The 26,258-nt window shown below is 45.5% G+C and overlaps 1 protein-coding gene across 6 annotated transcripts; it reads left to right on the top strand.

The window, feature by feature from the left end:
- Window positions 1-26,177, top strand: HNRNPM (heterogeneous nuclear ribonucleoprotein M). 6 transcript variants are annotated; one of them, XM_030509307.1, is made up of 16 exons: window positions 7-250; window positions 4,396-4,565; window positions 11,511-11,563; window positions 12,379-12,386; window positions 12,473-12,566; window positions 15,071-15,268; window positions 15,656-15,809; window positions 16,812-16,861; window positions 17,504-17,564; window positions 19,508-19,609; window positions 20,181-20,225; window positions 20,594-20,668; window positions 21,130-21,228; window positions 23,444-24,225; window positions 24,483-24,534; window positions 25,630-26,177. In XM_030509307.1, the coding sequence occupies exons 1-16, from the start codon at window positions 51-53 to the stop codon at window positions 25,791-25,793; spliced, it is 2,307 nt and encodes a 768-aa protein (XP_030365167.1). In that variant the 5' UTR covers window positions 7-50; the 3' UTR covers window positions 25,794-26,177. The 6 variants fall into 6 exon arrangements, with proteins under 6 accessions (XP_030365170.1, XP_030365167.1, XP_030365166.1 ...); XM_030509306.1 differs by having other exon boundaries at window positions 12,473-12,590; XM_030509310.1 differs by lacking the exon at window positions 11,511-11,563 and having other exon boundaries at window positions 1-250; window positions 12,473-12,590.
- The last annotated feature ends 81 nt before the right edge of the window (window positions 26,178-26,258 follow it).

Below are 26,258 nucleotides of genomic sequence, written 5' to 3'. Positions count from 1 at the left end.
GTGCGCGGGAAGCGGGAGCCCGCAGTGCGCATGCGCGGCGCCATCCCGGCATGCCTCGCGCGCGGCCCGCGGGGCGGGCTCTCCTCACACAAAGGCGCAGCGCTCGGAAAATGGCGGCGACGGCGGCGGTAGGGGCGGCCACGGAGAACGCCGGCGGCAAAGTGGAGGCTCCGGCGGCTGCCGCGGCGACAGCGGCGGCTCCGCAACCACCTAACGGCGCCGGGGGTGCTGTGGGGCCGCCCCCTAAGAGGTAGGGGGGCCACTCTGTGACCGCGCTCCCGCCTGGGCCTGCAGCGCCGCATGCGGCCTGCCCGCACCGCCGGCCCGGCCTGGCCCGGGCCCAACCCGGGGAACCGGGGGCGCCGCCGCTGCTCGATGGGTGCTCTCGGCGGGGCCTGTCCAGGGATCAGCGCCGCTGCTGGGGCTGGAGCCCCTGTTCACTTCCAGGTGCGCCCGGGAACCCGGGCGAGGCCTGCCCACCGGGGAGGCGCGTCCGGGGGCTCCCGCAGCCTGAGGTGGGAGCGGGGAAGGAGCCGGTGCCAAGGCTGGGCGCGTTGTGCACTGCCAGGCCGCGGTGTGCGGCCGCCAAGGAGGTCCTGGAGGTGTTTGCCCGTCCCGCTTGGGAGGTGCTTGTGCTGGGCCTCAGTGGGCAGCTTAAACCCTCTCCTAGAGGCGCCGGATTGTCCTGAGTTCATTACTTCTTGTTCCACCAACAGTAAGTTGTAATAGTTAAACTCTTATCGACCTGGGCTCATACCGCTGCAGGGTTTGAAGCAAAGTGTGCTCTAGTTCTGTGGTTGATGATTATGAGTGGAGTGGGTTGGAATATGAAACACAAATGCATCGAGAGAAGAGCATGAAGGGGATGCCAAGCACTAAGGGCGGGCTGTGTGTCTAGTGTCGATCGATGTTACAGAGACTTAAAAAGAAATCTGCAGGGGTTACAGTTGTGGGTCTGTAGATGGGGAGATGGAAAAGCTTGAAGTGCTTGTTGCCATCCTGTGTTCATGTAACCTAATCCTGGAAAACTTCATATTTAGCAAAGCTATTAGTTAGCTAATACTAAATCTGTGGAATGAAGAACCCATTTTCCCCAGTTAATTTTTGGCCCCAGGCCTTGAATGCTGTGGAGATAAGAATCAGGATTTTGAACCTGATGTTCTGTGAGTAACGTTTGAGACTCGAGGTCAGGTTTGTTCCTGAGGTGTGTTACATACCTGTGTGCCGTTGGGCTGCTGGTTGCTGCAGGCTGTTACACCCAGACGTGTGGTGTGTCTGTAGCCTGACCCAGAGCTCACAGATCTGGGTAACGGAGGCCAGCTCGGGGGTCTGTAGTTATCCCAGTTACTAACTGGGTATGGAGGGGAGATGGTGGTGTCTTGAGTTGGGAAACCACTCTCATCTGCCTCTGCTGCTGGAGCTTGTGGGTGCTGTTTCACAAGACCAGGAGGGTAATCAGCTTCTGAGGTCTTTTTGGAATAAAATGTTCATATCTATCTTTTTGCAACACAAAATAGTTAAACTGTGCTTATGGCAACCGAAAAAAATACCAGCACACACAACTCTTCCTGCCGGGCAGGAACAGGCATGTCCCGATCCCACTGCCACCATGGCTCGTGCTCTGATGACATGTAATGCATTAGTCAGGATCTTCCCATCATGTTCTCTTCTCGTCCTGTTGGGCAGTTGGTACGTGGAGGATGTTCATGTCTTGGGTTCTGTTTACACCTCAGAGCTCGTGGTGACTGTAGCAGAGACTGCAGCTCCAGCTAATGCATAGTCAGAATTGGCTTACACTTCAGGAATAAATAGTCTCCTCATACAAGTAAAGATTTCTACTACTTTGTTCTGATTTCCCCCCGGCCCCCCTTATATTCAGAGTCTCTCCAGAGAGCTTTTCCTTTATCCAGGTACAATTCTATCTGTCACGTTGAGCTCCATGTGGCAAAGCTGACGTGTCTACTGTAGTAACACCAGTGTTCACATGAATGTATTTTCAGTGTCCTCGAGCAGGAAGGAGGATGTGCCTGTATGGGTTTTGATTCCTAGTGAGTTCTGGGACATTTGTTGGGTGGAGGTAGCATGTTCAAGAAAATATGGGGAGGAATGTGCATAATAGTTTGTTTCTTTGGGGGGAAATAAGAGCTATCCTTTCAGTTCCTCCTTCTACACACATCACAAAGGGGAGAAGTTTTCTTTAGTAACCCAAGGGAAAAACCCCACCGTAAATAAAAGATCTTCTAAAAAGAACCCCTTAAATACATTATTTTCTGTAGATCTTGTGTTAGCCTTGGTTTAAATGGATCCCTGTTACTCAGAGTGGTTCCTTCTCGGGATGGGCAAAGCTGCTGTAGGTATTTCATCTCCCTTGCCCTTCTTAGGGATAGGGATACTTAGAAATACTCGCATGGTGTATTTTGGAGGTGATATGAGGCTCATTCCTTTCTGCTGTCTACAACTCCCTTCAAAGAAGCTCTAAACAGTTGTTTTCACACTCGGTAACCACATCTTTTAAGCGATCTCTGTGGACCTGTGCCTGTCCTTGTCCCTGTGTGTGAAAGCCCTGGAGGAGTTGGCTGAAATCCTGCAGAAGAAAACAACTTTGCAGCTGCAGTAGTTTCCTTTTGACCTGGCTGGGTTTTGTTATGCTGAATAAGGAATGTATTCTACCTTAATGGTTGTCTTTAACAGCAGGTACTGTGGTTTGTCTGAGTTCTTTCCAGGTATGAAGTGTTCTGGAGCTGACTTGGGAACCTTAAATGCAGGACTGCAAAAAAGGCCTGCATTGTACCACATCAGAGCATGTTATACAGCACTTCAGCCCAGGGGAAATGTAACTAGTTCCAGTGCGAGGAATAACCATAAAACCTGGGGTGTAGCTTTTCATACAAGCACTAAATGTTGTGTTATTTGTTCAGCCAAACAGAAGTTAAGGTCTTAGAAGGATCATCCTATTTTTAATCTATTTTTAGGGTTTTAATTACTTCATTACTCCAGATGCGTTAAAGAAGTTCAGTGAGGGAAGGTCTAACAAATGTCATTTTTTGGTGAAGTAAATACTGTATGTAACTAAAAAGCACCTTTTATTTGAGTAGATCTCTTTTCCAGCTTATTACTTGCATGCAGAACATGTTCTTGACGTGAAGTGATAGATGATGGCCATGCTTAGAGCCAGATTCTGTTTGTGCTTCTGGCTCTATCCAGAAAGTACAATATTGTTGTGTGTTTGCTTGTAGCATATCCTTGTGGCTGAAAAGTGATAAAACAGGGAACCTGCTCAAATACAGAGCTTCATAGCTGTCTGTGTACTTGTTTCCTTTATTCCCCTGCAGGCTGTTGTATCTGTGCAGTGATTGAAATGGTTCTAAGGGCCTGGGCAGTGCTGGTGCAGGAGCGTGTTTACATCAGAGCCAGTATTCCTGATGTGGTTTGGACTTTGTAGGTTTTAAATTGAGCAGAAGCTCAGTGTGTGTACAGACAAGTTTTAGAAACTCGACCAGCTCTTCTGACTCCTGTGTTCTCCTGAATTCTTTCTGAAGAGGTGGTTTTGCATCTTCTCAATAAGCACAAAGTGAACAAGGAGATGAATTGGATTAGCGAAGGAAATCGTGTCTGGCTGAGGCTGAAGTGTTTTATTCTCCTGGGTTTTAAATACTGTTATTCACCATTTGTGCCTTGCTGAGCCCTGAGGGTCACTAGGTTGGTTGAGAAATAGTCTTAACTTGTAATGAGTTTTCATTTTTGACCTGTTGGAGCTGGATTCTGAAGTAGTTAAAAGCACTGTTCAGTCTGTTGGGTGGAATGCACAGGGGCTTTGAATTTGTCATCCAAAACCTGTATTAATTAGAGGGGAAAAAAGGTGGGTTGAGGTAAGAGTCATTGACCTGAGTGTTCAGTTAGATCCAGGATTATTTTGTGATAATTCTAGTGTCTTCTGCAGTTCTGGTGGGTCAGTTTTTACTTGACTTGAATGGTGTTTAATTACTTGACCTAGTTGGTGTTTCAGCAGTGGAGTGGCTGAGGAAAACATACATAGGGTGGACTGTCTGGTCCGGAGTGTCACGAGGAGATGGACTGAGGCTTGGTCGGCTTTAAAGAGATTTAGCTTATGAAATAGCAGCCTTGAGTTACTTTGGAGAAATGTGGGAGGAACCAGTGGGTCTTCAAGACATAAATTGTCTGCTATTAGGAAATCTTTGTTACAATCCACTGTGTAGCTCTGGTGCTGCACGCACCAGCTTTGAGAGGTGTCCAGTTGTGCAAAGATGAATGGATGGAACTTTGCAAGTTTTGCTGTAGCGTTAAGAATGTAACAAGTTCTGTTCCCAGAGGTGGTATGACGCTGGTCCAATGCCAGAGTAGTTAATGTGTGTGATTATCTTTCTTTGCTTGCAGTGAAGGTGAACGACCAAGCCAAAATGAAAAAAGAAAAGAGAAAAGTGTCAAAAGAGGAGGAAATCGCTTTGAGCCATATGCTAATCCTGCTAAGAGATACCGAGCTTTTATTACAAATATTCCCTTTGATGTGAAGTGGCAGTCTCTGAAAGACCTGGTCAAAGAGAAAGGTAATGTACAACTCAGGTGGCCAAGTGATGTCTGTCATCTTACTTGTGGCTGACTTTGTTTGTAAACTTACCACTTGAAGTGCTGGGTGGACTTAGTGCCATGAGCTTCGTAAAAGGTCTTCCCGAAGCCTTTTTGGGTATTGCACAACATCTGCTCCCTGGCAGCCTTCCAGATGGATGCTCCTTTCTAGGCATGTTGGCATAGAGCTGATAGTGCTTCATCGGAGATCTAACAGAGTATTTTTCTTAGGGGGGGAAATGAGACTTTTATCAGGTTTTAGCCTTGACATGCAACAAAACTTCCTGAAGCATTTTACTGTCTTTTGGGTAATAAAGGTAGTTCCTTCCTGCTGCCCTGGTGTGTGTCTATATAGCTGTGTCCCCAGCTTCGTAGTGATCTGTGCTTAGATAAAGATCCATCCTGCCATTTGGTCGCAGTAAAATATATTTAAGGGTGACCTGCACAAAAGAAAAAGGAGGTTTGTGCTTTGGCATGTGCTGCAAGACAGTCAGGGCTTTGGAAATGGTGTTCATGGTGTTTCCCCCTTCCCCACTTGGATTTAACTGTCCCATGGGAATGGGAGTTGCCTTAGTTTGACTTTAGCATCGTCATCTTTTGGAGACGATGAAGGCATTGAGCTGATACTCACATTGTGGCAAGTCTAAATGTAGTGTTGCTTCTTTAAGCTGATGCCCAACTTCTTTAATTTTGAAGTCACCTTGGAAATGCAGTGGAGTGGCAAGAAAATACTTGGCTTCTCCATCATCAAAATGATTCAGAACAACTTAAGAGTAACTAAGGCAACCATTCCTCTTGTGGGTCACTGCTAAAATACATCGTATCTGTCCTAAAGAGTGATTAGTGTTCACTTGTGTTTGCACTCGGGAAGGAATGAGAGTTAATGTGTTCACAAGGTGTGGCCTAATGAAGGGGAAAACAAATTTCCAAAGGGTTTGAAAATGTTTGTCTTTGGAGGCAAAATGGAACTTGAGTCTCGTAAGGACAGTCAGGATGTGAGCCCTGGGAAGCTTCCATAATTAGAGGCTGTGGAATGTCCATGCTTGAGACTGAGCAATGGTTTTCTGTAACATGAAGAATTACAGTCTTAAAGACTGCTTTACGAGGCCCTAATTATGGATGGTCCCTTGCCTCAAACTATGCTTTCACTTTGCTGCCCAAGATCCATTGGTTAATAGGAGCATCTGTATGTGTAGATGTCTAATTTTAAGTACTCTGTTGAATTCCGTTCCAAGTGTCTTGTGGTTTCTCTCCAGTTCACGTGGATGGAAAAGTCCGGTGTGAGATTGTTTCCTGCCTTGCTGTTCAGCTGCTCATTCCAGCAGATACTCCTAGGGGAACGTTGAAACCTCTTCATTCTGTCTGCAGGGCTTGTTATGCTAAAGCCTGGGAAGCATTGTTCGTGGTTTTTGGGACTGCTTGTTCAAATCCACCAGTTTAGATCTGCTGTGTAGTTGTGATTCATTCTAATCAGTCACTGACTTCTAACAAATTGGTGCTCTCGGGCTGTGCTTGAACTTGCTCAATCGGGACTTCTCGATACAAGGCATAGTAGTTCCAAGAACCAGGAATGTGGCTGTGGTAAAATCTAAACGTTAGAATTCTTGCTTTGTAAGTGTAAGAATTACAGGCCAACCGTTCCAGGTTTGGGGAGCACGTGGAAGAGTACACAAAGGGGAAACCTAGGTGTTTCAGGACTGCTCCAGTGCTTGGCAGTCGTGAAGGCTTCAGCTGTTGGCAGCACTGGCATAGCAGGTTGCTGAACGTGGAGGAGTTCCCCTCCAGCTGGTTTGTGGCAGTAAGTATGGGTTAGGAGACGTGAGCTTTGAGGTCTGCTCACATTTCTGCAACCTGGTCGCTTCAGATGCGTACAGTCTTCTAAAGGTGCCATCTCGCAAGAGTAATGCCTTGGTTCAGGCATTTCAGTGTATCTGTTGGTGAAACTCAATTACAGGTATGCAGTACAACAGTTATTAATGAAATTAAAAGATGTTCTTGTTTGAAACTCCCTTGTATTGGCTGATGAGCACTTCTACTAAAGTGACATGATCAACATCGAGAGCTGGCAGTTGGTGAATGGCTTCAGGAGGAGAATGGGGCAGCAGAGAAGTGGAGTCTAAACATGATTGAATGTGTCTTAATCTGTCTCCCCAACAGACAGCTCTGTCTTAAGCAGAGAAGTGGTAATGCTTTATGGCAGCTGGGTGAGTGAGGTGGTACCACGTGATAAAAAAGACCTTGTATTTGAATTTGAGAGATTTCTTGGTTCCTTTAGGAAATAGAGAATTGTGTATTTGAAACCTTTTTCCTGAGCAGAGCAGTGAGACGATAAACAATGCAAGAAGGATTAGCTGTGAAATGAGGCAACAATTATGTTCCCATCGATTGCAAAGCCAGGAGCAGTTGCAGCCAAGGCCACGTTCGTGTTGCATTCAGAGGATGCGGGACACCCCAGAGACTCTTGGTGTTGGCATTGCTGTACCCACCATTCTGTAGGGCAGAGCTGGAGTACGGAGCAGGCATGTCCCTCATCGGATCAAAACCTGGGGAAAGAAGAGAAGCCACAAAGCTCTCCCATCTTAAACTTCCTTTGAAGAGCAGCAGCTGCTGAACTTCATGTGCTGCCTTCATTCCTGCTCCATCTCCAGGAACTTTTGGAACCTTTGTGGCCTCCTAAAATGTACCTCTTGCTATCGTACTCGATCCAGAGGTAGGTACTGCTCCCGGGTGTTACCACTGGAGATCACTTCTGTTCCTGCAGCACCTGCAGACAGCTGCTCTGGAGAGACCCTGCGTTTGGGTGCCCGGGATTCTAGTGCGGTGTGTTTGCAGGCTGAAGCTTTAGGTGGGTAAAGAGAAAGGGACAACCAAGCAATGTGGAGGTGCTGCTCCCATCTCACTCGTTCCCCATTACTTTCAGGAGATGTGCTTTAATGTCGTTGGCCTTAACCATCTTTTCCAGGAGGCACTGTTCTTCACCAGTGCCTGCAATGGGCTTTTTCACTTCCTCTTTCCTGCTTGGGCTCTTAAAGAGCCAAAATCATCCATGTTTTTCCCTGGGTTCTCATGCGAAAATGAGATTTCCCTTCCCCTACTGTAAAAGAATAGCTTGTGAACTCTTCTGTCTCTACTTTAGGAAGAAGATTTTCCTTCTCCTCATTTAACTACAGTTTTATATGTGTATAAAGTGTGTTTCTCTTCCTTCTCCCCAACCTGAGCCCCCGCATAATTTTTTAGGGGTTGCCTGTCATGAGCTTTAAACTGTAGATGAAAGAGGAGCTGTGACCACCTCTGAATTGCCTCATGTTGGAAGTATTGGGCTCCTGATCACGGGGTCCTCTTGAATCAGTTACACTCCTTGTAGTTTTTTACTTCAGAAGAGAATGAGACATCCATGTAGTTTTGGTAATGTCTTGAGAGTCTTCCTTCTCTATTTAGTATTCACTTTTGACCCTCTAGGCCAAAGAAATAACTGATAGAATACATTTATCCTTTCTTCATGTTCTGTGCTTCTCCTCTTGCTAAGACTTGCTCCTTTCACATCTTTCATTGCTGCTTGGTTTGTCACTATTCAACTCCTCTTGCCCAACTTAAGACTCTTTGAGGTCGACATCTGTGTCTGAACTTGTATCTCAGTTACTTGCCCTGTCTTTAGGGCCAGGGGGAGCCATCTGAGCCATGCCTCAAGTCACCGTATGGACAAACTCATCTGAGCTTCAACAGTCACTGGAGAGTACCTGAATTCTGACAGACCAGCCTGGCTTGAACAGCTTCGCTTTCTGTCCAGATAAACTTTGGGAAATGGATATAAAGTTTCGGGGGGGGGGAATAATGGTTGTAATAAGTAACGCTGAAGATTCCTTTGGTTTATTCTTTGAGTTCTTGCAGTGATTTCTGCTTCAGTCCCTTGTTCAGGAAACTCTGAGTTTCTGAACTTCCTCACGTCTGAGGTTTAGAAAGAAATACATCAGTCTGCTCTGAGTTAAGCTTTAAAGACACAATGGGGAATGTGTTCCTTCATGATACTTGCATTGAGTTGCAGCTAGTGTTTCCTGCAAGTTTTATCTCCAATGAGAAATCTGAGTTCCTTAAGTAACAGTCTCATGTGCTTGAATGAAATTCCTTCAATGTGGATCCAGGATCTGTTTCCTCATAGAAGCCAACTGTTCTCTAGCAGAAGGAAAATCTGCCTGAATCACTGGGCACTACATCTGCCCTCTGAAGTGGTTCAGTGCTGGGCTGTCTGCTTTGGGTACTTTTCCATGGCTTTATTGCCTGTGCGCTGTTGGAGACTGCTCTTGCTGCTGTATCCCCATATCCAGTGGTTTGGGATCTAGAAAAAGCCAAATCAGATGTGACCCAGCACAGGCTCTTAAAGAAGTTTCCTTTGTCAGCTTCAAACAATAGTGTCTTGGAACAAGTGTCATGTTGAATTGTTTTGTGTGGGGTTTTTTGGGGGGAGAATGAAGGTATTTTTCTTGCAGTAGTTCTCTACTCTGGACTTGGTATCTCAGTTACTGAGCTGGTTCATGACTTGTGTGTTCCACTTTTGCTTCTTTAATTTGGCTCTTCAGGAAGTTCGCATCTCCTTGGAAGGAGAACAGCTACTTCAAGACGTACATTTAGTTTTTACTAGAGGTCTCTATAAGGCTTGAACATGAAGCACTGAGCAAAAGTGGCACAGAAGAGATTTTGCAAGTGATGGACAAGTGGTGCTGTGCCAGACGCCTGAAACCTTGTGGCTCAGAGGGCAGAGATTTGTATTTAATATGTTCAAGCTTGGCAAACTGCTTTGGAAGTGTTTGTGTGGATCTGAAGGAGGAATTGTAGCTGAATTCCATTAGTGGCTGGGAGAGGAGAGCCCTCAATCCAGGGGCTTCTTGGCCTCTGTGGGATGGAGTGGTTTGATATTGCAGGTGATTGGGGAATTTCTTACTACATACATTGATGAATGATATTTGCATTCTATGAACATAGTTGGGTTGAATTCTGGCTGCTGCTGTTGGAATGGATGGCTTCAGAATGTCTTGGTAATGCTAAATATTTGGGCTTGGTGCCTGGCTGCCATGTACCTAGCAAGGACTAGACCAGGAGGGCTGGTTACAGTGCAGCCCCTTTCACTACAGAGGCTGTGGAAACAATTCTGTGTACGCTATGGGATCCCATACTGATCACATCCCATATTGATCACATCATAGGATGGAATTCATTTCATTAGGCTTTGTTTCAGGGAATATTGTTTAGGTAGTGGAGCTATGGGTAGTAATGAGACTCTCTGATCTGCCCTGTCCCTTTCAAAGGGACTTACTACTCTCTACCAGTCTCAAATGCTATCCTCAAATACATGAATGGATCAGAGCTTGTTTATTCTCCCTAGTTAACTCTAGCTAATGCTCTGAGGGCTGGAGCAGCTCTGCTCTGGAGCCAGGCTGAGAGAGCTGGGCTGGGGCAGCCTGGAGAAGAGAAGGCTCCTGAAGGGGAGACCTTAGAGCAGCTCCAGTGCCTGAAGGGGCTCCAGGAAACCTGGAGAGGGGCTTTGGACAAGGGCCTGTAGGGACAGGCCAAGGGGAATGGCTTTAACCTGCCAGAGAGGAGATTGAGATGAGCTCTGAGGCAGAAGCTCTTCCCTGTGAGGGTGCTGAGGCGCTGGCACAGGGTGCCCAGAGAAGCTGTGGCTGCCCCATCCCTGGCAGTGTTCAAGGCCAGGTTGGACACAGGGGCTTGGAGCAACCTGCTCTAGTGGAAGGTGTCCCTGCCCGTGGCAGGGGGTTGGAACTGGATGAGCTTTAAGGTCCCTTCCAACCCAAACCAGTCTGGGATTCCATGAACTGTTCTCTGGCTGGAATGCTGCTATTGCTTATTATTTATTTATGTATTTAAATAAAACACAAGGAGCTAAAGTGGTGATTTCACAAATCTTCCAGCTTTGACAGAGACATTTCAGGATGTTCGTTCTACATCATGACACTGGGTGTCCTACAAATGACTCGTCCTGTGGGAGGTCAGGTCACCTCTTCCTCCCTCTGTCCCTTGCTAAGAGCTAGACTCTTGAATGTGAGATTCCAGTTCCCTACTCAAAGTATGTTGTCAGTATTCACACTGGGTAGTGGTTTTCCACAGACTGCTTTCCACCTTTCAGCTAATGCAACTTGGAATCCTCCTGTCTCAAACGGAAAAACTAGGACTTCTAAAACCAGAAAGAAGTAAAAACCTGCTTACTTCCATGATCCTTCTGTATGCCAGTCACTTCACAAGCAGCAGCCGTTTCGGAGTTATGTTCTGGAGGTACATGATGTGATTCTGTGGTCCTAAAAAGGCAATCCTGATCTTGGGAGGAAAGGTGCAGATGTTGTGTTTCGGTGTGTTTTGCTGTAGATGGTTTTGTATTGAGAGCAAATACGTCAAACTGTTTCATACTACTTATTGAGGCTGGGAAATGGACTTGATTTTGGCTGAACAAAAGGCTGAAAACCTGCTGAAATAAATAGGTAGTCAGTTGTGTGTTGGTTCAGTGTGACTCCCTGTGTGGAAGTTGGTCTTTAAGTCCAGAGAAAAGCAAATAACTTCAAGTCCTGGACTGTGGAGGCAAGGTTTCATAGCAGTGAAGTGAAGGAGACTTGTTCTTGCAGACTTTCCTATGGATTTGGGTTGCCTCGAGTAAGGAGTGAATACTAAAGATCAAGGCAAGAGATTCTGTGGCAATAGCTGGCTTTTGAAGTGGAGGAAGATCAAGAACATATTTAACTGCTTTAAGACTTTACTGCATACCTGTAATTGTCCAGTTTTGTGGTCTAGAGAACATGGAGTGTTTCTGGGCTTGCTTATAAGGCAGAGGCTCCATACACGGTTGTTGATTGTTCTAAATTCCCATTGTTTTCTTGGCTTTTCTCCCTTGGTATATGTGTCGTCTGGAATCTGATTTGTAGTTGGTGAGGTAACATACGTGGAGCTCTTAATGGACGCTGAAGGAAAGTCAAGGGTAAGTGTTTGAGAGCTTTCTTCTGTGGATTTTCTACATGCCAAATGTAACTGTATGGTGGCGTCAGGAAGGTAGAGAGTGTGGATGGTTAGTGGCTACACCATAGGATTGCTTAAAGCTGCTTTTGGGGTGGGGAGGAGGTGGGATGGGGCCTTGTAATCAGTGTTAGGGTGGTTTTCCACTGTGTTCAGTTGGTGTTGGCTGTTTGAATGACCCATGGACCCTAGCAGTACGTATAGTGGTATGGAATTTAACGTAATCCTTGTGTTTTGGATAACGTCACTCTAGTGGTTTGCTGAATTTGGAAGGCTAGTGTGCAAGAGCAGGTTCTGTAAGTACACTTCCTGTGCCAGGAAGTCAGTTCCTATGCATAAATGTATAGTGCCTTCATAGGTCCTTAAGTCCTTTAGTCCAGTGACAGTATCTCACAGGGAAACAACCCACTAGGAGCACACTTACCTGTACTGAAGGAGATGGATTTAGAGTTAGAGAATATGCTGAGGGCTTTGCTGGATGCCAGGGAAGATCAGGTCATGTGAAGCGTGTGGTATTTTTCTTGGAGAATCGGGACTTAGTTCTTTTTGTTCCAACTTCAGAATCGACAGTTTAACCCCATTAACACAAATTATATCTTATGGAATTCAAGTATTGGAGGCTTTATTGGGTAAGATTACATTTGGTTTTGCTACTAGGGCTGACTAATGTGATTTGACTTGAAAGCAAAGTAAACAAGTTGTGTGTGTTGTGCTTTTACTGACTTGATTTCTTCTTTCTTCCCTCCTCCCTGTTCCTCGCCTGTGGAATCACCTCACCAGGGATGCGCGTAAGTTCACTTCTGAATTTATAGCAAGAAATGAGGAAACTCTTCAAAGATCAGCAATGGTTCTTAGCTATCTTGTATCCCCACAGTGTTGTTGAATTCAAGATGGAAGAAAGCATGAAAAAGGCTGCAGAGGTTTTGAACAAGCATAGTCTTGGTGGAAGACCATTGAAAGTGAAAGAAGTAAGACGTGCATCTGTTCTTTCAGTATGTTGAATTCAAAGGTGAAGGGGTAGTTCTTGCATTTATGGCTTATGCATTTGTAGATAAGAATAACTGACAAAAGTTAGGACTCATCAAATAGGATTGAAAAACCACAGTCAGCTGCTTTTTACCATTGGCACATACTGCTGAGCTTGCGTTTGAACATGATGATCAAGACTAAGCTTGATTTAAAGAGTAGGTGCTGGTGGTCACAGTGCAGAGCTTGGACAGAGCAAGAGTTTGGCTTTAACTGCAGGTCTAACCACTAAACACTTTCTTGTTTAGTGGTTTTAAGAAGAAACCACTAAACACTTTCTTGTTTAGTGGTTTTAAGAAGAAACCTGCATAAATATTGTTTGTTCTTGACTGCCTTCCCTTTTAGTTCTGCATCCTAAGGAATGTATTCTACACACAAATGCATCGAACAAGCTGTTTTCTGACATCCTTCAAAGATTTATTTCCATTTTAATGGCTTTGCTATTGTCAACCAGTATGACATGCTCAATTGAGCCATGAGTTAATTCTTGACCACTGACAAGTTTAAAGGTTTATTCCAGCAGTTTGGAACTTGTAGCTGCATTGAATATTCAACTAAACAACAATAAAAAGGATTTACTTCAGAGCTGGCATTGACATGGCCTTGGGGTATGTGAGCTATGCTCTTGGCTAAGCAGGCTCCACGTCCTCTTGTGCCCTGCCCAGTTCATGGTGGGGTGAAAGACATCTGCATGAGTATAACCCAGAGAACTGGGTGCAGAAGGTATTCCCTTAGTAACCTGCTTCTTGCTATAGTCTGAGGAGCACTTGGGAACAAGGATGGGACAGCAAGTGGCAGCACTTCTCAGATCTGTCAGGTTTCCTAAGTTGGGAGCAGCAGCCTGCTTCTGGAATAAGCCACCTCCTGGCACTGGTGACCTCTCACTGCTTTTAAAGGGAAGAAGAGTTGAAATGGAAGGTTAGAAAAAGCTGATTGCAGCTGGAAGTCACCAGGCACTGGCTTTTCTAAGGAGTCCGGGGAAGAAAAAGCCATTGAGAATGGGCTGTGCCTGGGTCAGTTTTCCTGTTAATGATCCACCATCAGTACTGGAATACTGATACCAGGTTGCCCTTTGATATCAGGCCATGAGAAGAGGTGGTGTAACCTGCCCAGCTCTTCATGAAACGGTTGGCATACTTGAATAGTTCTGTCTGAAACAGAACAAACTGAAATGATGCTTGAAATCAGTGAAGAAGCATTTTACCAGTATTAGGGACTTCACAACCTGTGCTCCATTCTGACTCTGTGGAATGAGTGAAGTTGTTTTTGGATGACCATTGGCATCAGTTTTGCCAACTGTCTGGTAGATACTGCTCCTTGTTGGCTGTCTCACTGCTGAGGAGCATGAAGGCCTTCAAGTGACATAATAAAAACAGAATAGATGATGCCCTTTCCCTGATCAGAAGACTTCAGTTTGTATGAAACCCCTCTTGCTTTCTATTGGAGCTAATCTGGTTTCAAATGATACCTTATTTTAACAATGAAATAGGAAATTAAACGTGAGAAGTGACTTGATTCACTTTAATGTGTTCTCCACCTCAGACTGCTGTGATTTCCTGTAGCTGAAGCACTCATGTCAAAGCTATTCTTGCTCCTGTTCTTAAAATGTGCTGTTTAGTCTTCAAATTCAGATCAAGGCTCAAATTAACTCAAATAGCTTTTATTTTAAAAGAATCTGTATTTCTGAGTGATTCTATTTGACGTTTCACCTTCTTCAGCAGTCTGGTGCATTTTGCTCACTGAATACAGTGTGAGGTTTCCAACCTAAGCAACAAGTTCACCTTTTATTGTGAAGGTGCTTACGGTCACTTGGGTATAAAATGACAAGAATTAATCTTATTTCCTTCCTTGGATTCTTCATCCTTTGCTTCTTGTTCTTCAGCATGTCCTGAAATCGTGAGATTATGGAGTAATAGGGGGATGCATTAAAAGGTTTTTTGGGGTTAGAAAGCCAGTGGGGGTGGGGGAAGCATTGCCAAAACCAGTCTTCTTGATGTAGACACTGTATCTTGGCTTGTCAGGAAGTCCAACTGCAAGGTCAATGAGTTGTTGCGTGGTTTTGCGGATGCCAAGAGTTAGTTGGCATGTGTTTTCTGAAGTCTTTCCAATGCCATTCTGTGTGTGTCAGTGTTTGGAACAGATGTAACTGAGGCTTATTGTTGGTCTTGAATAATAGAATAATAGAATAACAGATAAACACTTTCAGAGTCAGTGGAAGTGCATGAGTTGGGGTAACTCGAAAGGTGCTGACATGCTGGTTAGGAGAAGATAAACTATGGGGGGTGGCAGTGATGGGTGAAGTGGTTGGTTGCGGGTCTCTAGGGAGCAGGTAGCCCTGGGTAAAGGGAAACCCCTTCTTCTTCTGCATGTCTTAGCCATGCCAGTAAATGCCCAGGCACTTAGTGGAGTGCAGAGGAAACAGAGTGTGTTGTTTCTGTGTCTGCAGGACCCTGATGGGGAGCACGCCAGGAGAGCGATGCAGAAGGTCATGGCAGCAGCCAGTGGAATGGGGGTTGGTCCAGGCCCGGGTGGCCCCGGCATGATCAATATCCCTCCCAGTATCCTCAACAACCCTAACATACCCAATGAGATCATCCATGCTTTACAGGCAGGAAGACTTGGGAGCACTGTCTTCGTTGCAAATGTAAGTGCTGTGTGATTCCTGAATGGAATAGCTGGGTCTTAACAGAGTTAAATGTAATGAATGAGAAGAAAAGCCTCAGACTTTCAGCTCTATTCCAGTCAAACTGAGTAGGAACTTACTCTGTGGCTAGTCTTGTTGATGCTCTGTGCTAGTGAAGCTGTAAATCAAGATGTAGCCTATATGCTACAGTGTCTGTTAACTTGTATTTTTGAACAAAGCCCAACATGTTGCATTAAGCTCTGGAGCATTCCTGATGCTATTTAAATGTTATCCTATCTGTGTGAAGACTTTGTTTCTGAAGCTGCCCGATAGCAGGAAAGGAAACTAAGGAGCACTAAAACTGGGTTTTGATGGAAATCTTTCTCCTCTTTCCAATATTTCTTCCAGTTGGATTACAAGGTTGGCTGGAAGAAACTGAAAGAGGTGTTCAGCATGGCTGGAGTTGTGGTCCGGGCAGACATACTTGAAGATAAAGATGGCAAAAGTCGTGGCATCGGCACTGTCACTTTTGAGCAAGCTATAGAGGCTGTTCAGGCCATATGTATCCTTGAAGAGTAATGGTGGCAAACAGTAGGCAAGTAACATAGCAAACAAAGCAGGATGAAAATCACAACTGTAGTATTACAAGTGAGGATATTGCCCTGGATGGAAGCTATTGCACTGGGTGGAAAATGAAAGGAAAACTGGAGAACAAGAAAGTCCATCTTGAAAGAATTGTTGCTGTAGGCTCAGGATCAATAACAAACCTGATTCTCTTTCCTACCTGGATATATGTATTTCTAGCCCAAATAGTCAATTTCTCTCTCTAGCTTGTAGCTAGTATTAAAATGCAATTTCTGAGGAAGGATTTGTCTTCAGTTCCTGTGGTGGAGGCAAAGGAAGAAACACCAAATCCACTTGCTGTGTAAGATGGTTTGACTGCTGTGCTACATTGCAATCCACAAACCCCAAACCACACTGCAACAAAGTACAGGTACTGCTGTGTGCATGAGCTTTGCTATGGAAAGGAGGAAAACATTTCCCTCTTTCCCCTCCCCTGGGTGCTGTTTGAATGTTAATTGCATTCTGCATTTGCACCCTGTAAGTGAAGTGTTGTGGGAGTGAGGCTTAGCCAATTTCATGTGATTCACTAGTGTGGCACACTGCCAAATTTGGCTATTGGTTGAATTGGAAACATTGAACTTTTGCCTGTTTTCTCCTGTTTTAGATAGCTAAAGTTACTGATGAGACATTTTGAACACCCAGACTGGTTTGGAGTCACATTTGGAGTGATCTCTTGATGAACTTAAGCAGAAGAGTGTGTTTTACCTCCTATTTTACTTTGAAAAAGCCGTTCTTTGACTATTCAGTTAACTGGATTTCAAAGCTTTTTTTGTTCTGGAGAAAGCAAAAGGGTATTTGATAATGTGGGACTGATAGCTGAAGAAGTGTCCTGGAGAGGTGCTGTTTTCTGACTGGGCTTTTGTACTCTGCGTCAGACAGTGCTTAAAGCTTTAAGACTTCGGTCCTAGGTCTTGAGCAATGGTCCTTAATGAAACCACAGCGATGTTTAACGGGCAGCTGCTGTTTGACAGACCAATGCATGTAAAAATGGTGAGTATGTTCAAACTCTTCCTGCTTTCTGGAGTGGTAAATGTGCTCCTGGCTTTGGGTGATGTGTGCTTTCAAGGTTGGGTTGAATTATTGGGGTGGGACACACACACACACACGTGTGTGTGTGTGTGTGACTTTGGATGCCAAAGAGAGACTCTTCATCAGGGGCTGTACCGATAGGACAAGGGGCAATGGGTTTAAACTGAAACAGGGGAGATTCAGGATAAATATAAGGCAGAAGCTCTTCCCTGTGAGGGTGCTGAGGCGCTGGCACAGGGTGCCCAGAGAAGCTGTGGCTGCCCCATCCCTGGCAGTGTTCAAGGCCAGGTTGGACACAGGGGCTTGGAGCAACCTGCTCTAGTGGAAGGTGTCCCTGCCCATGGCAGGGGTTGGAACTGGATGAACTTTAAGGTCCTTTCCAACCCAAACCATTCCATGAGTCTGACTTGCTTAATTCCTAGTGATGTCAACACCATCAGGGAGGGTTAATTATGCTTGTTTTGCTAAAGGACAATCAGAAATAGGGTGAAGACTGCTTTACCTTGAAGTTTCTGTGTTTTAATTTAAAAGAAAAAAGGGGGAGAGGGCAAGAACTAATTTGTTCCTTTTCTTGCAAACTTCCGTGTGTTGAATTGTCTTCAGGACGAACGAGCCTTTCCCAAAGGAGACTTCTTCCCTCCAGAACGACCCCAGCAACTCCCTCGTAAGTCTCTCTTCCATGACTGAACATGTTACTGGTTTTATTTTGCTGTTCAGCAACTGGGGCCTGATCCCAGCCCCAGTAAGACTCTAGTTCAGACTTTGGAAAGCTGGGATCCGAATGGTCTGACTAATATCAAAGGGGGAAATAGTAAAGAAGAGCTGCTCAGTCTTGTCTTTTTGGATACTCCTCTCAGCTCAGAGCTAGAAGCTTGTCTGAAACAGGATGCTCAAGGCTTCCAAATCTCTCAGTTGCAATTCAGAGACCCCCATGCCTTGTAAAACCACTGTTAATACTGGGGTTTAATGGCAAAGTAATTAGTAGGGAAAAGTGCACCTCCTTTTGTGGGGTGGTATTCTTCATATCTGGTGTTCTTCAGCTGAAAGGGCTGAATTGAGGACCTGAGAATCTTCCAGGTCTTCAGATTTCTAAAGGGGATCTTATCAGTGTATATAAATACCTGAAGGAGGGTGTAAAGAAGAGGGAGCCAGGCCCTTGTCAGTGGTGCCCAGTGACAGGGCAAGAGGCAGTAACTGAAACACAGGAGACTCCATCTGAATAGAGAGAACCATTTCTGTGGGGCTGACTGAGTACTGGAACCATGGGTTGCCCAGAGAGCCTGCGGAGTCTCCATCCTTGGAGGTACTCAGAACCTGTCTGGAGATGGTCCTAGGCAACCAGCTGTAGGTGGCCCTGTTTGAACGGGTAGGCTTGGAGCAGAAGACCTCCAGAGGTCCCTTCCAGCTTCAACCCTGCTGTGATGAGATACTGGAAGTATTGAACAGGAAGAGTCTGGGTTGGAAGGGAGGAGCTGAAGACAGGAGGACACAGGCTTCATGTGTTTAAACACAGCACAAATGTGAAGTGGGGCTCTGAAGGTCATCCTGTTCATTCAGCTGGTTGCTGTTTCCTTCAGGATGGGAACCAAACCTGTGGTGTGCTGCTCACTTGCACAATTGTAGTGATCATCAACCAACCCATCCCTGAATTAGTTTTCTGTGTCTCTCTGTTCAGCAGCAGCAGTATTGTTTGTGGGGTTTATTGCTGCCTTGACTCTCTCTAATGATGTACCTCTTCTTCAAGAGCAAGTCCCTGGGTTCCAGTTTCATTCTCTTTCTATAAAGCTCAAGAAATACCAATGGAAAACTGTTTCTTGGCCTTTCATGGGGTGGGGAAGGGGTACCTTGCGTTGGTTTTAAACCAAGATTCAACACTTCCTGTGTTTATTATGCTGAGCTGGAAATGAGGAAGTCCTCTTCTCATAGGCAAAGAGTGCCATTAAGGTGGTGTTTGATGCAAGTGCAAGCATAGAACTCCTTCTTCCTGATGAAGGAAAATCTGAGGGCTTTTTTCTTCTTGCTTTGGACTGGGGAATCCTTAATTCAATTGGGTGCAGGAAGATTCCAAATCCTGCCTGGGAACGATATGCTTTGTTTGCTCAGAGAAGAGGCTGGCTGTGTGCTCTGAATTCCATAGGTGGCTGTCAGAACCATAGGTTGAACTTTGTGGTTAAATTCTATAAGGAAAGAACCTTGGCAAAGGTGGAAATAAACCATTTGTCAGCCAAGGGTAACATTGTGCAAAGGTTAGAAGATCTTTATCCTAAATTGCCCACTCTCTTCTCCTTAGATTTGAGGAGTTGCACAAAACAAGCAGTGTTCTAGCCAGTTATTTTTCAGGAGTCAGCTTAAAACCAACCAACCAAGCAAGTTTTCTCAGCAATAAGATGGAAACTGGATGATGAGGAAAAATTGAGCTAGTTTTTAGTCTATTTCAAGACACATCTACTCTGATTTACTCTACACTTTCATGCTTTAAGTACATGCCCCAAAGTGGGAACACAGCAAGCTTTTTGGAGAATAGAAGTCAATTACTTAAGAATAAAACTTGCTGTTTTGTCAAACTATGGAAAGAAGGCTTTTTTGATATCTGAATATTTTCTTCAGATGGTCTTGGTGGTATTGGCATGGGATTAGGACCTGGAGGTCAACCTATTGATGCAAATCATTTAAACAAAGGCATGGGAATGGGCAACATGGGACCTGGAGGTAAGAAGATTACTCCTATGCTTTTGTTTCATGAGAGCTTTAAGCTGTGTAGAAGGTAGCTAGCTTTGTTCTGCCGACACAAAAAGTCAAAGTGTATTAGGAGTGTTAAAGCCAAATGAGTTTTTGTTGGGCTAAGTCATGAGCTTGATAATGAAAACCTGAATTTAACCAACTGCTCCATTTTTTTTTTTCACCGTGGTCAAGGCACAGCTCTCATTTTCTGACTCTTGAGCATGAGCAGCAGACACTGCAAATAATCCAGGAAACTTTGAAAACCATCTCTCACTTTTAACACTGATTAGTGGGCTTGCAAATCTTTGTTGAGGATATGTTTCAATAGCACAAGTTTGAAAGAGCCACCTAAAAAGTAGCACACATTCAGCTTTCAATTGATAAATGCCTATGGGTTTTTTTTCCCCTTTGCTGCTTTGTTTTCTGAGAAGGAATGTTGCAATCTCCTCAGAGTTATCCCATGTAAGCTGTGGACATGTTGTATGGTCTCTGTTTTCTACTAATGGCTAAGTGTTGTAGAATTACACCTGCTATATAAAGTTTTCTCTTTTATTTTGAGGAATGGGAATGGAAGGCATGGGCTTTGGAATGAATAAAATGGGAGGTAAGCTGTGTTTTTTGGCATGTCTCTAGCTTGGGCTTTCTGCGAGTCATGTAAATGTAGCTGTGTGTGTCTGGCAGCATTTGTGTTCTCTGAACTCATCACTGATTTAGTAGTAACTTGTTCCTTTGTGAGTAGGAATAAAGCTGCTGTAGGTGGATGAGGCTGGGGTTATACCTCACCTAAAACACAACCAGTGTTCTTGTCGTGTGTTGGGACCAAAGTCTGACCAAACTTTGGGGTTTGTGAGTCTGTGATACGGAGTTGTCTGGGTGCCCATGGGAATGTTCTGTGAAGGCAGCTGGTGGGGGAAGTGTGGGGGTAAGTTGAAATGTGTTGCTAAAGAATCCCTGAAAAATGTTTTCTTTTAGGAATGGAAGGTCCCTTCGGTGGCATTGAGAACATCGGCCGCTTCCCAGCTGGAATGAACATGGGCAGAATGAGCGGTAGGCATTGGGGGTTCTTGTATCCCACTCCTGAGCTGTGTGCTCTGAAAGCATCATGCTGGGGAGAGTCTTCACACTGGTCATCATCTTCTCAGCTTCTACTGGGAGAAGAGCTCAAAGCTCACAACTGATGGGATGTCCACAAGTCGCTTGTTTCCTGCAGCTCAGAGGCCACAAGTGATTCACTGGGGTTATCTTTAAGGACTAGTTTAGGAAGAGAGAAACTGCTCTCTCTTTACACACCAAAAGGTGGCTCCAGAGCCAAGTGGCCACCTCAAATGTGTTTGTCCATGCAGAGACAAGTCCTGTGTTGGGTTGGGTTTTGGATCTCGAGAAGCCATGATAAAATACTCAGGAGAACATTATAACAAGCTTGCCTTGATCATAATCTTTAAAACTGATGCCACATTAAAACATTCTCTTGAGAGCCATGTAGAACATCTCAGACTTGATCTTTGCAGACATGGATCGTGCCATGGGTGGAGGATTCGAAAGAGAATTTGGAAGAAATGAAATGGGAATGACTCGTAGTTTTGGAGATACCTTGGAGAGAGGAATAGGTGAGTACACTGAGCTATGCACCTCCACTACCTGCTTCTCCTACCCAAACTGTACGTACAAATTGGGTGTGTGGTGTTACAACAAACCAGACTATATTTTATATGCTTTTGCCGTGATAGTCTGGTTTTGCTCAACCCTCTGAGAGCTGCACAGGAGGCAGGTGGATACACTGGCAGGGATCTGTGGGGCTGTGAATGGGATGTCAGATGTGACAGGAAGCCTTTGGACAGCCGTGACACCTTCCTTCGTGTCTTGAGGCTTCATGCTAAACTCCTGTATACATGTGTGGCAAAGAGGAAGGTTCTGAGTGAATCTGTGACCCAATCCTGTCCCTAAAACATAGCCTAGACAGTAGGAAGGAAAAATATGGCAAAACCTTAATTTCCTTCCCTTCTTCCCAGACATTTTGGGAATCTGGTACAGACTCAGCTGATTGAAGAGAACACACTCATCTGCAGCACTAAAATTAGTGTTCTTCTGTCTTACCTTTTGAATCCCAGTGGGAAAAGGAAGATTGTCAATATAGGGAATGTGTAAACTGGCACTTTTGAGGGTCTGTGCTGTGTGTACACACAGCTCTGGTGATGCTCTCACTGCTGTGCTCTGTTAACTTGAAATTAATTGGTAAAGAAATTGAGTTTCTGATACAACTGAGATGCCTCTAAAATTGGCCTTTGTGTGCAAGGAAAGGTGATCTCTTTCCAGTGGGGACAAATCCTACTCTTTCCTGCTCAAAACTGCCCAATTCCTGAAACAAAGCTGAACCCAAAGATCTCAAAGCAGGTGGATTTGTAACACTTAATAACTGAGAGCTGGCTCTGCCTGCACAGGTTGAGCCCTTTTCTGAGAGACTATAGACGCCCAAGTGGTTAAACCACAGCTCTGCTGGCTTCCAGCTGAAGAAACACTACATGTTTATTGCTGCTGTTTCTTCACTTAAAAGAAAAAGCCAACTTGCAGCAGGACGAATGTCACTTCACCCCAAATCAGTGTGGGTTATTGAAGCTACTACTGAAGCAGGACAAGTGCTGCTTGTAAATGTGGTAACTTTGGTTTCCTTGAGCATAGGCTCAAGTCGGTATCTTGTTTCTTTTCACTAAATATATGTAGGTAACTGAAGCACACACTTTCTTCGAGGCTTTTTCCCCTCAAACAGGAATCATACTCAACATGATTTTCTTCTTACAGTGCTGCAGTGCTAAACTTCATTTGCTAGATAAGCTCAGAGCCTTCATGCGACAACAAAATGGCCTAAACCATAGAGGAGTGATCCTTTTACTGCAGGAATCACTGCAAAGACTCTGCAGCAGAGTCAGGACAACTCAGTGAAGGCATTTTATATAGCAAGAACCCCGGTTTAGTTTACGTTTTATGGCCCAGGCAGCCTTTTTGTGTTTCTTTGCACATGAAAAGGCCAAGCATGCTTTGTGACTGTAACAGTCATTGTGCTGTGGTTCTAGTGTGGGAATGGCTTTCTTTCTCTCAGAGACCTGGTGATAAGAGGGCTCTCAGAGTTGGGGAAGTTTTGCTTGTGGAAGTCTCTCCCTGCCTTGGCAGAAGCAGTCTTTGAGCTGTATGGCAAGGAGGATGTGGCTTCACTCCTCTTCCAAGCAGTCTGTATTTGAACTGTAATTTGAGCTACTAAATCACCCACTACTCCTGCTGTGTATTCTCCAGTGTGCTGCACAGGACAGTACCAGCTAAGAGTGTATTTAAATACAGCTTTTGCCACCTGATCTTCTCCCAGGTTTGCAAATGCCTTCAGAATTGTCTCTTTTTGGGGGGAAGGCTTTCTTTGTGTGTACACAAGTTAAGCTCCTTAGTGAACAGATAAACTTTCCTCTGACCCAACTATAGTTGGGACAAGATCATAGAATCATGGAATGGTTTGGGTTGGAAGGGACCTTAAGATCATCCAGCTCCAACCCCCTGCCACGGGCAGGGACACCTTCCACTAGACCAGGTTGCTCCAAGCCCCATCCAACCTGGCCTAGAACAGGTTGTAGGCATGATGGTGTGTGTGTAATCAACAACAGAACCCTCCTTACCATCCAAAAGAAGCCTTTGCTTCACATCCTGCAGCAGCAGAGCACATGGTGTGCAGTTGCTTTTCTGAGTGATGAGGAAGCTTAAAGCATTTCGGTCACCTCAGCATGCATTAGGGTTGTGGTTTGTCACTGTGTGATTACTGATAACCTGTGTGTTGTGTTCCAGGTGGTGGAAATGCCAGCATTCCTGGGATTGAGAGGATGGCACCTGGCATTGATCGTATGGGCTCGGGAATAGAAAGAATACCTTCCGGGATGGGGCATGGGATGGAGAGAGTAGGCTCAGAAATGGACAGGATGGGGCTTGTTTTAGATCGCATGGGCTCCAACGTGGAGAGGATGGGGTCAGGAATTGACCGAATGGCCCCTCTGGGCATAGATCACATTGCTCCCAACATCGAGAGGATGGGCCCAGCTATTGAGAGGATGGGATCTGGCATGGAACGGATGGGCTCTGGCATAGGCTTTGGCATCGAGAGGATGGGTGCTGGCATCGACCGCGTTGGCGCCACTATGGACAGAATGGGATCAGGTGTAGAACGGATGGGCTCTGGCATGGATAGAATGGGTATAGGCATTGAGCGTATGGTCCCTGCTGGAATGGGAACTGGAATGGGTCAGGTGATAGAGAGGATGCCGGCCGGTTTGGATCGCATAGGTGCCACTCCTATGGAAAGAATAGGATTAGATCGTATGGGAGCTGCTGGCATGGAGAGGATGGGCTTGGAGCGCATTGGAGCCACTAATATGGAGAGGATGGGCCCTGCTATGGGGCAGGGCATGGGAGCAGGCATAGAGCGAATGGGACTGGCCATGGGAAGCAATTTCGAAAGAACAATGGACATGGAACGTGGAAACTTTGCAGGCAATTTTGCAGGCTCCCTTGGAGGAACTGGAGGACCTGCAGCTGGGGTGGCCAGGAAAGCCTGTCAGATATTTGTGAGAAACGTGAGTAGCCCCTTTCCTACCTGTCCTTCACTCATCGTGCAATTGATCAGAACTGACATGTTCATCCCTGTGCTCCAGTCACAACCTCCAGTACTGATTGCAGCCAGAGGGGCAGTTCAAGCTGTTGTGAGCTGAAGCCATTTCCTTAACGGGATCAGAGCTCTGTCCCGGGATGGCAAACGTGTTCTGAAGAGCTGGCAGTGCCTGCGAGTTGTTCAGGAGCTCCTCACTAATGGTTTGTTCTTCTCTTTTCACAGCTGCCTTTTGATTTTACATGGAAAATGCTGAAAGATAAATTTAATGAATGCGGTAAGTTATTTTATTGCTGGTTATTACTCTGGAGTAGGAATTAAACAACAACAACTGGCTCTCTGTGTCCCCAACACCAGTATCTTGAACTGAAATTTCACTCAGACTTACTGAAATACTAGATCTTAACCTGTGACAAGCTATGTAAGGATGTCTGTTCTGAGGGTTGGGAAGCAATTGATAATCCATGAACACGCTCTTTCTTTAAGTGTTTGTGCCCTTCTCCATCTTGGGCTGGTTTATCACGCAGAGAGGGACAGGAATAGAGAGGTGGAAGTCCTGAGAACTGCTGGAAAGCACCTGCACAGATGTTGCATCTAAAGGAACACAATTACAGGCAAAACTGTCCTCAGAGAAAAGAATTAATATTCTGAACTCAGCTACTGCCTGTTGAGAGCAGCTTCAGGGAGGTTTTCTGGTTGCTGTGCCCAGACCTTGCTCCCTGATCTGTTGTGCTGCTTGTCTGATGGCAAAACCAAGCCCTGACCTCATCAGTTGTGATGTGGAGGGTGTGTGAAATTGGACGGGGCTGCCGTGGGCTTTGCTCCATTCACCTGCTGCTGCTGGAGTGAGAATTGAGAGAACCACTTTGAATTAATTCATCTCTTAAAGCAAGAACACTCCTTTAAAACAACAGCTTGGGAAAGCTGTCTTGCAGCTTGAAGTTCTAAATCATAGAATCATGGAATCCCAGACTGCTTTGGGTTGGAAAGGACCTTAAAGCTCCTCCAGCTCCAACCCCCTGCCACGGGCAGGGACACCTTCCACTAGAGCAGGTTGCTCCAAGCCCCTGTGTCCAACCTGGCCTTGAACACTGCCAGGGATGGGGCAGCCACAGCTTCTCTGGGCACCCTGTGCCAGCGCCTCAGCACCCTCACAGGGAAGAGCTTCTGCCTTAGATCCAACCTGAACTTCCCTGGTTTAGTTTAAACCCATCACCCCTTGTCCTATCGCTCCAGCCCTGATGACGAGTCCCCTCCAGCATCCTGGTAGCCCCCTTCAGATACCAGAACCAACCACTGGGCATATCTAAAGGTAGAGAGGGTTGGGTGGCACCTCCCAGGTTCAACAAACCCCTTCTCTTCTCTTCCCCAGGCCATGTGCTGTACGCTGACATCAAGATGGAGAATGGGAAGTCCAAAGGCTGTGGGGTGGTGAGGTTTGAGTCCCCGGAGGTGGCGGAGCGCGCCTGCCGCATGATGAACGGGATCCAGCTCCGGGGCAGGGAGATCGACGTGCGAATCGACAGGAATGCTTAATAAGGAATTGCCTTTTTAACACTGCTCCCCCAGTTTTGGAATTTGTACTTTTTTTTTTTTTTTTTTTCCTTGTTAACCATTTTAATTTGACTGGATGTAAAGGTGTTAAAAAAAAAAACAACCGATTCAGTTGCTTTCTGGAGTAATTTTAAGTACTTTTTTAACAAATGGATTTCCATTTTACTGGGTTTTTGCATTGGAACTGCAATGTGCACAATCTTTTTTTGTAGTTGTGGCATCTCGTTGACATTACAGATGTAAACAGTATGACTTTGATAATAAATGCAATTCAAGATTTCAGACACAGCATCTGTTCCTGGCAGCACCTCCTCTGCTTGCAAAGCTCTCTGTAACCTCAGTAAACTAGAACTTGTATCCTGTGAAGTGTCAAGAAAAGACTGTTCCTCTCCCTCGTGTCTTTAACATGCTGCACATTGGTGTTGGGGTTTGGATGGCTTTAGGGTG

The sequence above is a fragment of the Strigops habroptila genome, chromosome 20 (assembly GCF_004027225.2).
Source record: "Strigops habroptila isolate Jane chromosome 20, bStrHab1.2.pri, whole genome shotgun sequence".
NCBI classification, from domain to species: domain Eukaryota; kingdom Metazoa; phylum Chordata; class Aves; order Psittaciformes; family Psittacidae; genus Strigops; species Strigops habroptila.
This window is presented reverse-complemented; position numbering and strand designations above follow the sequence as displayed.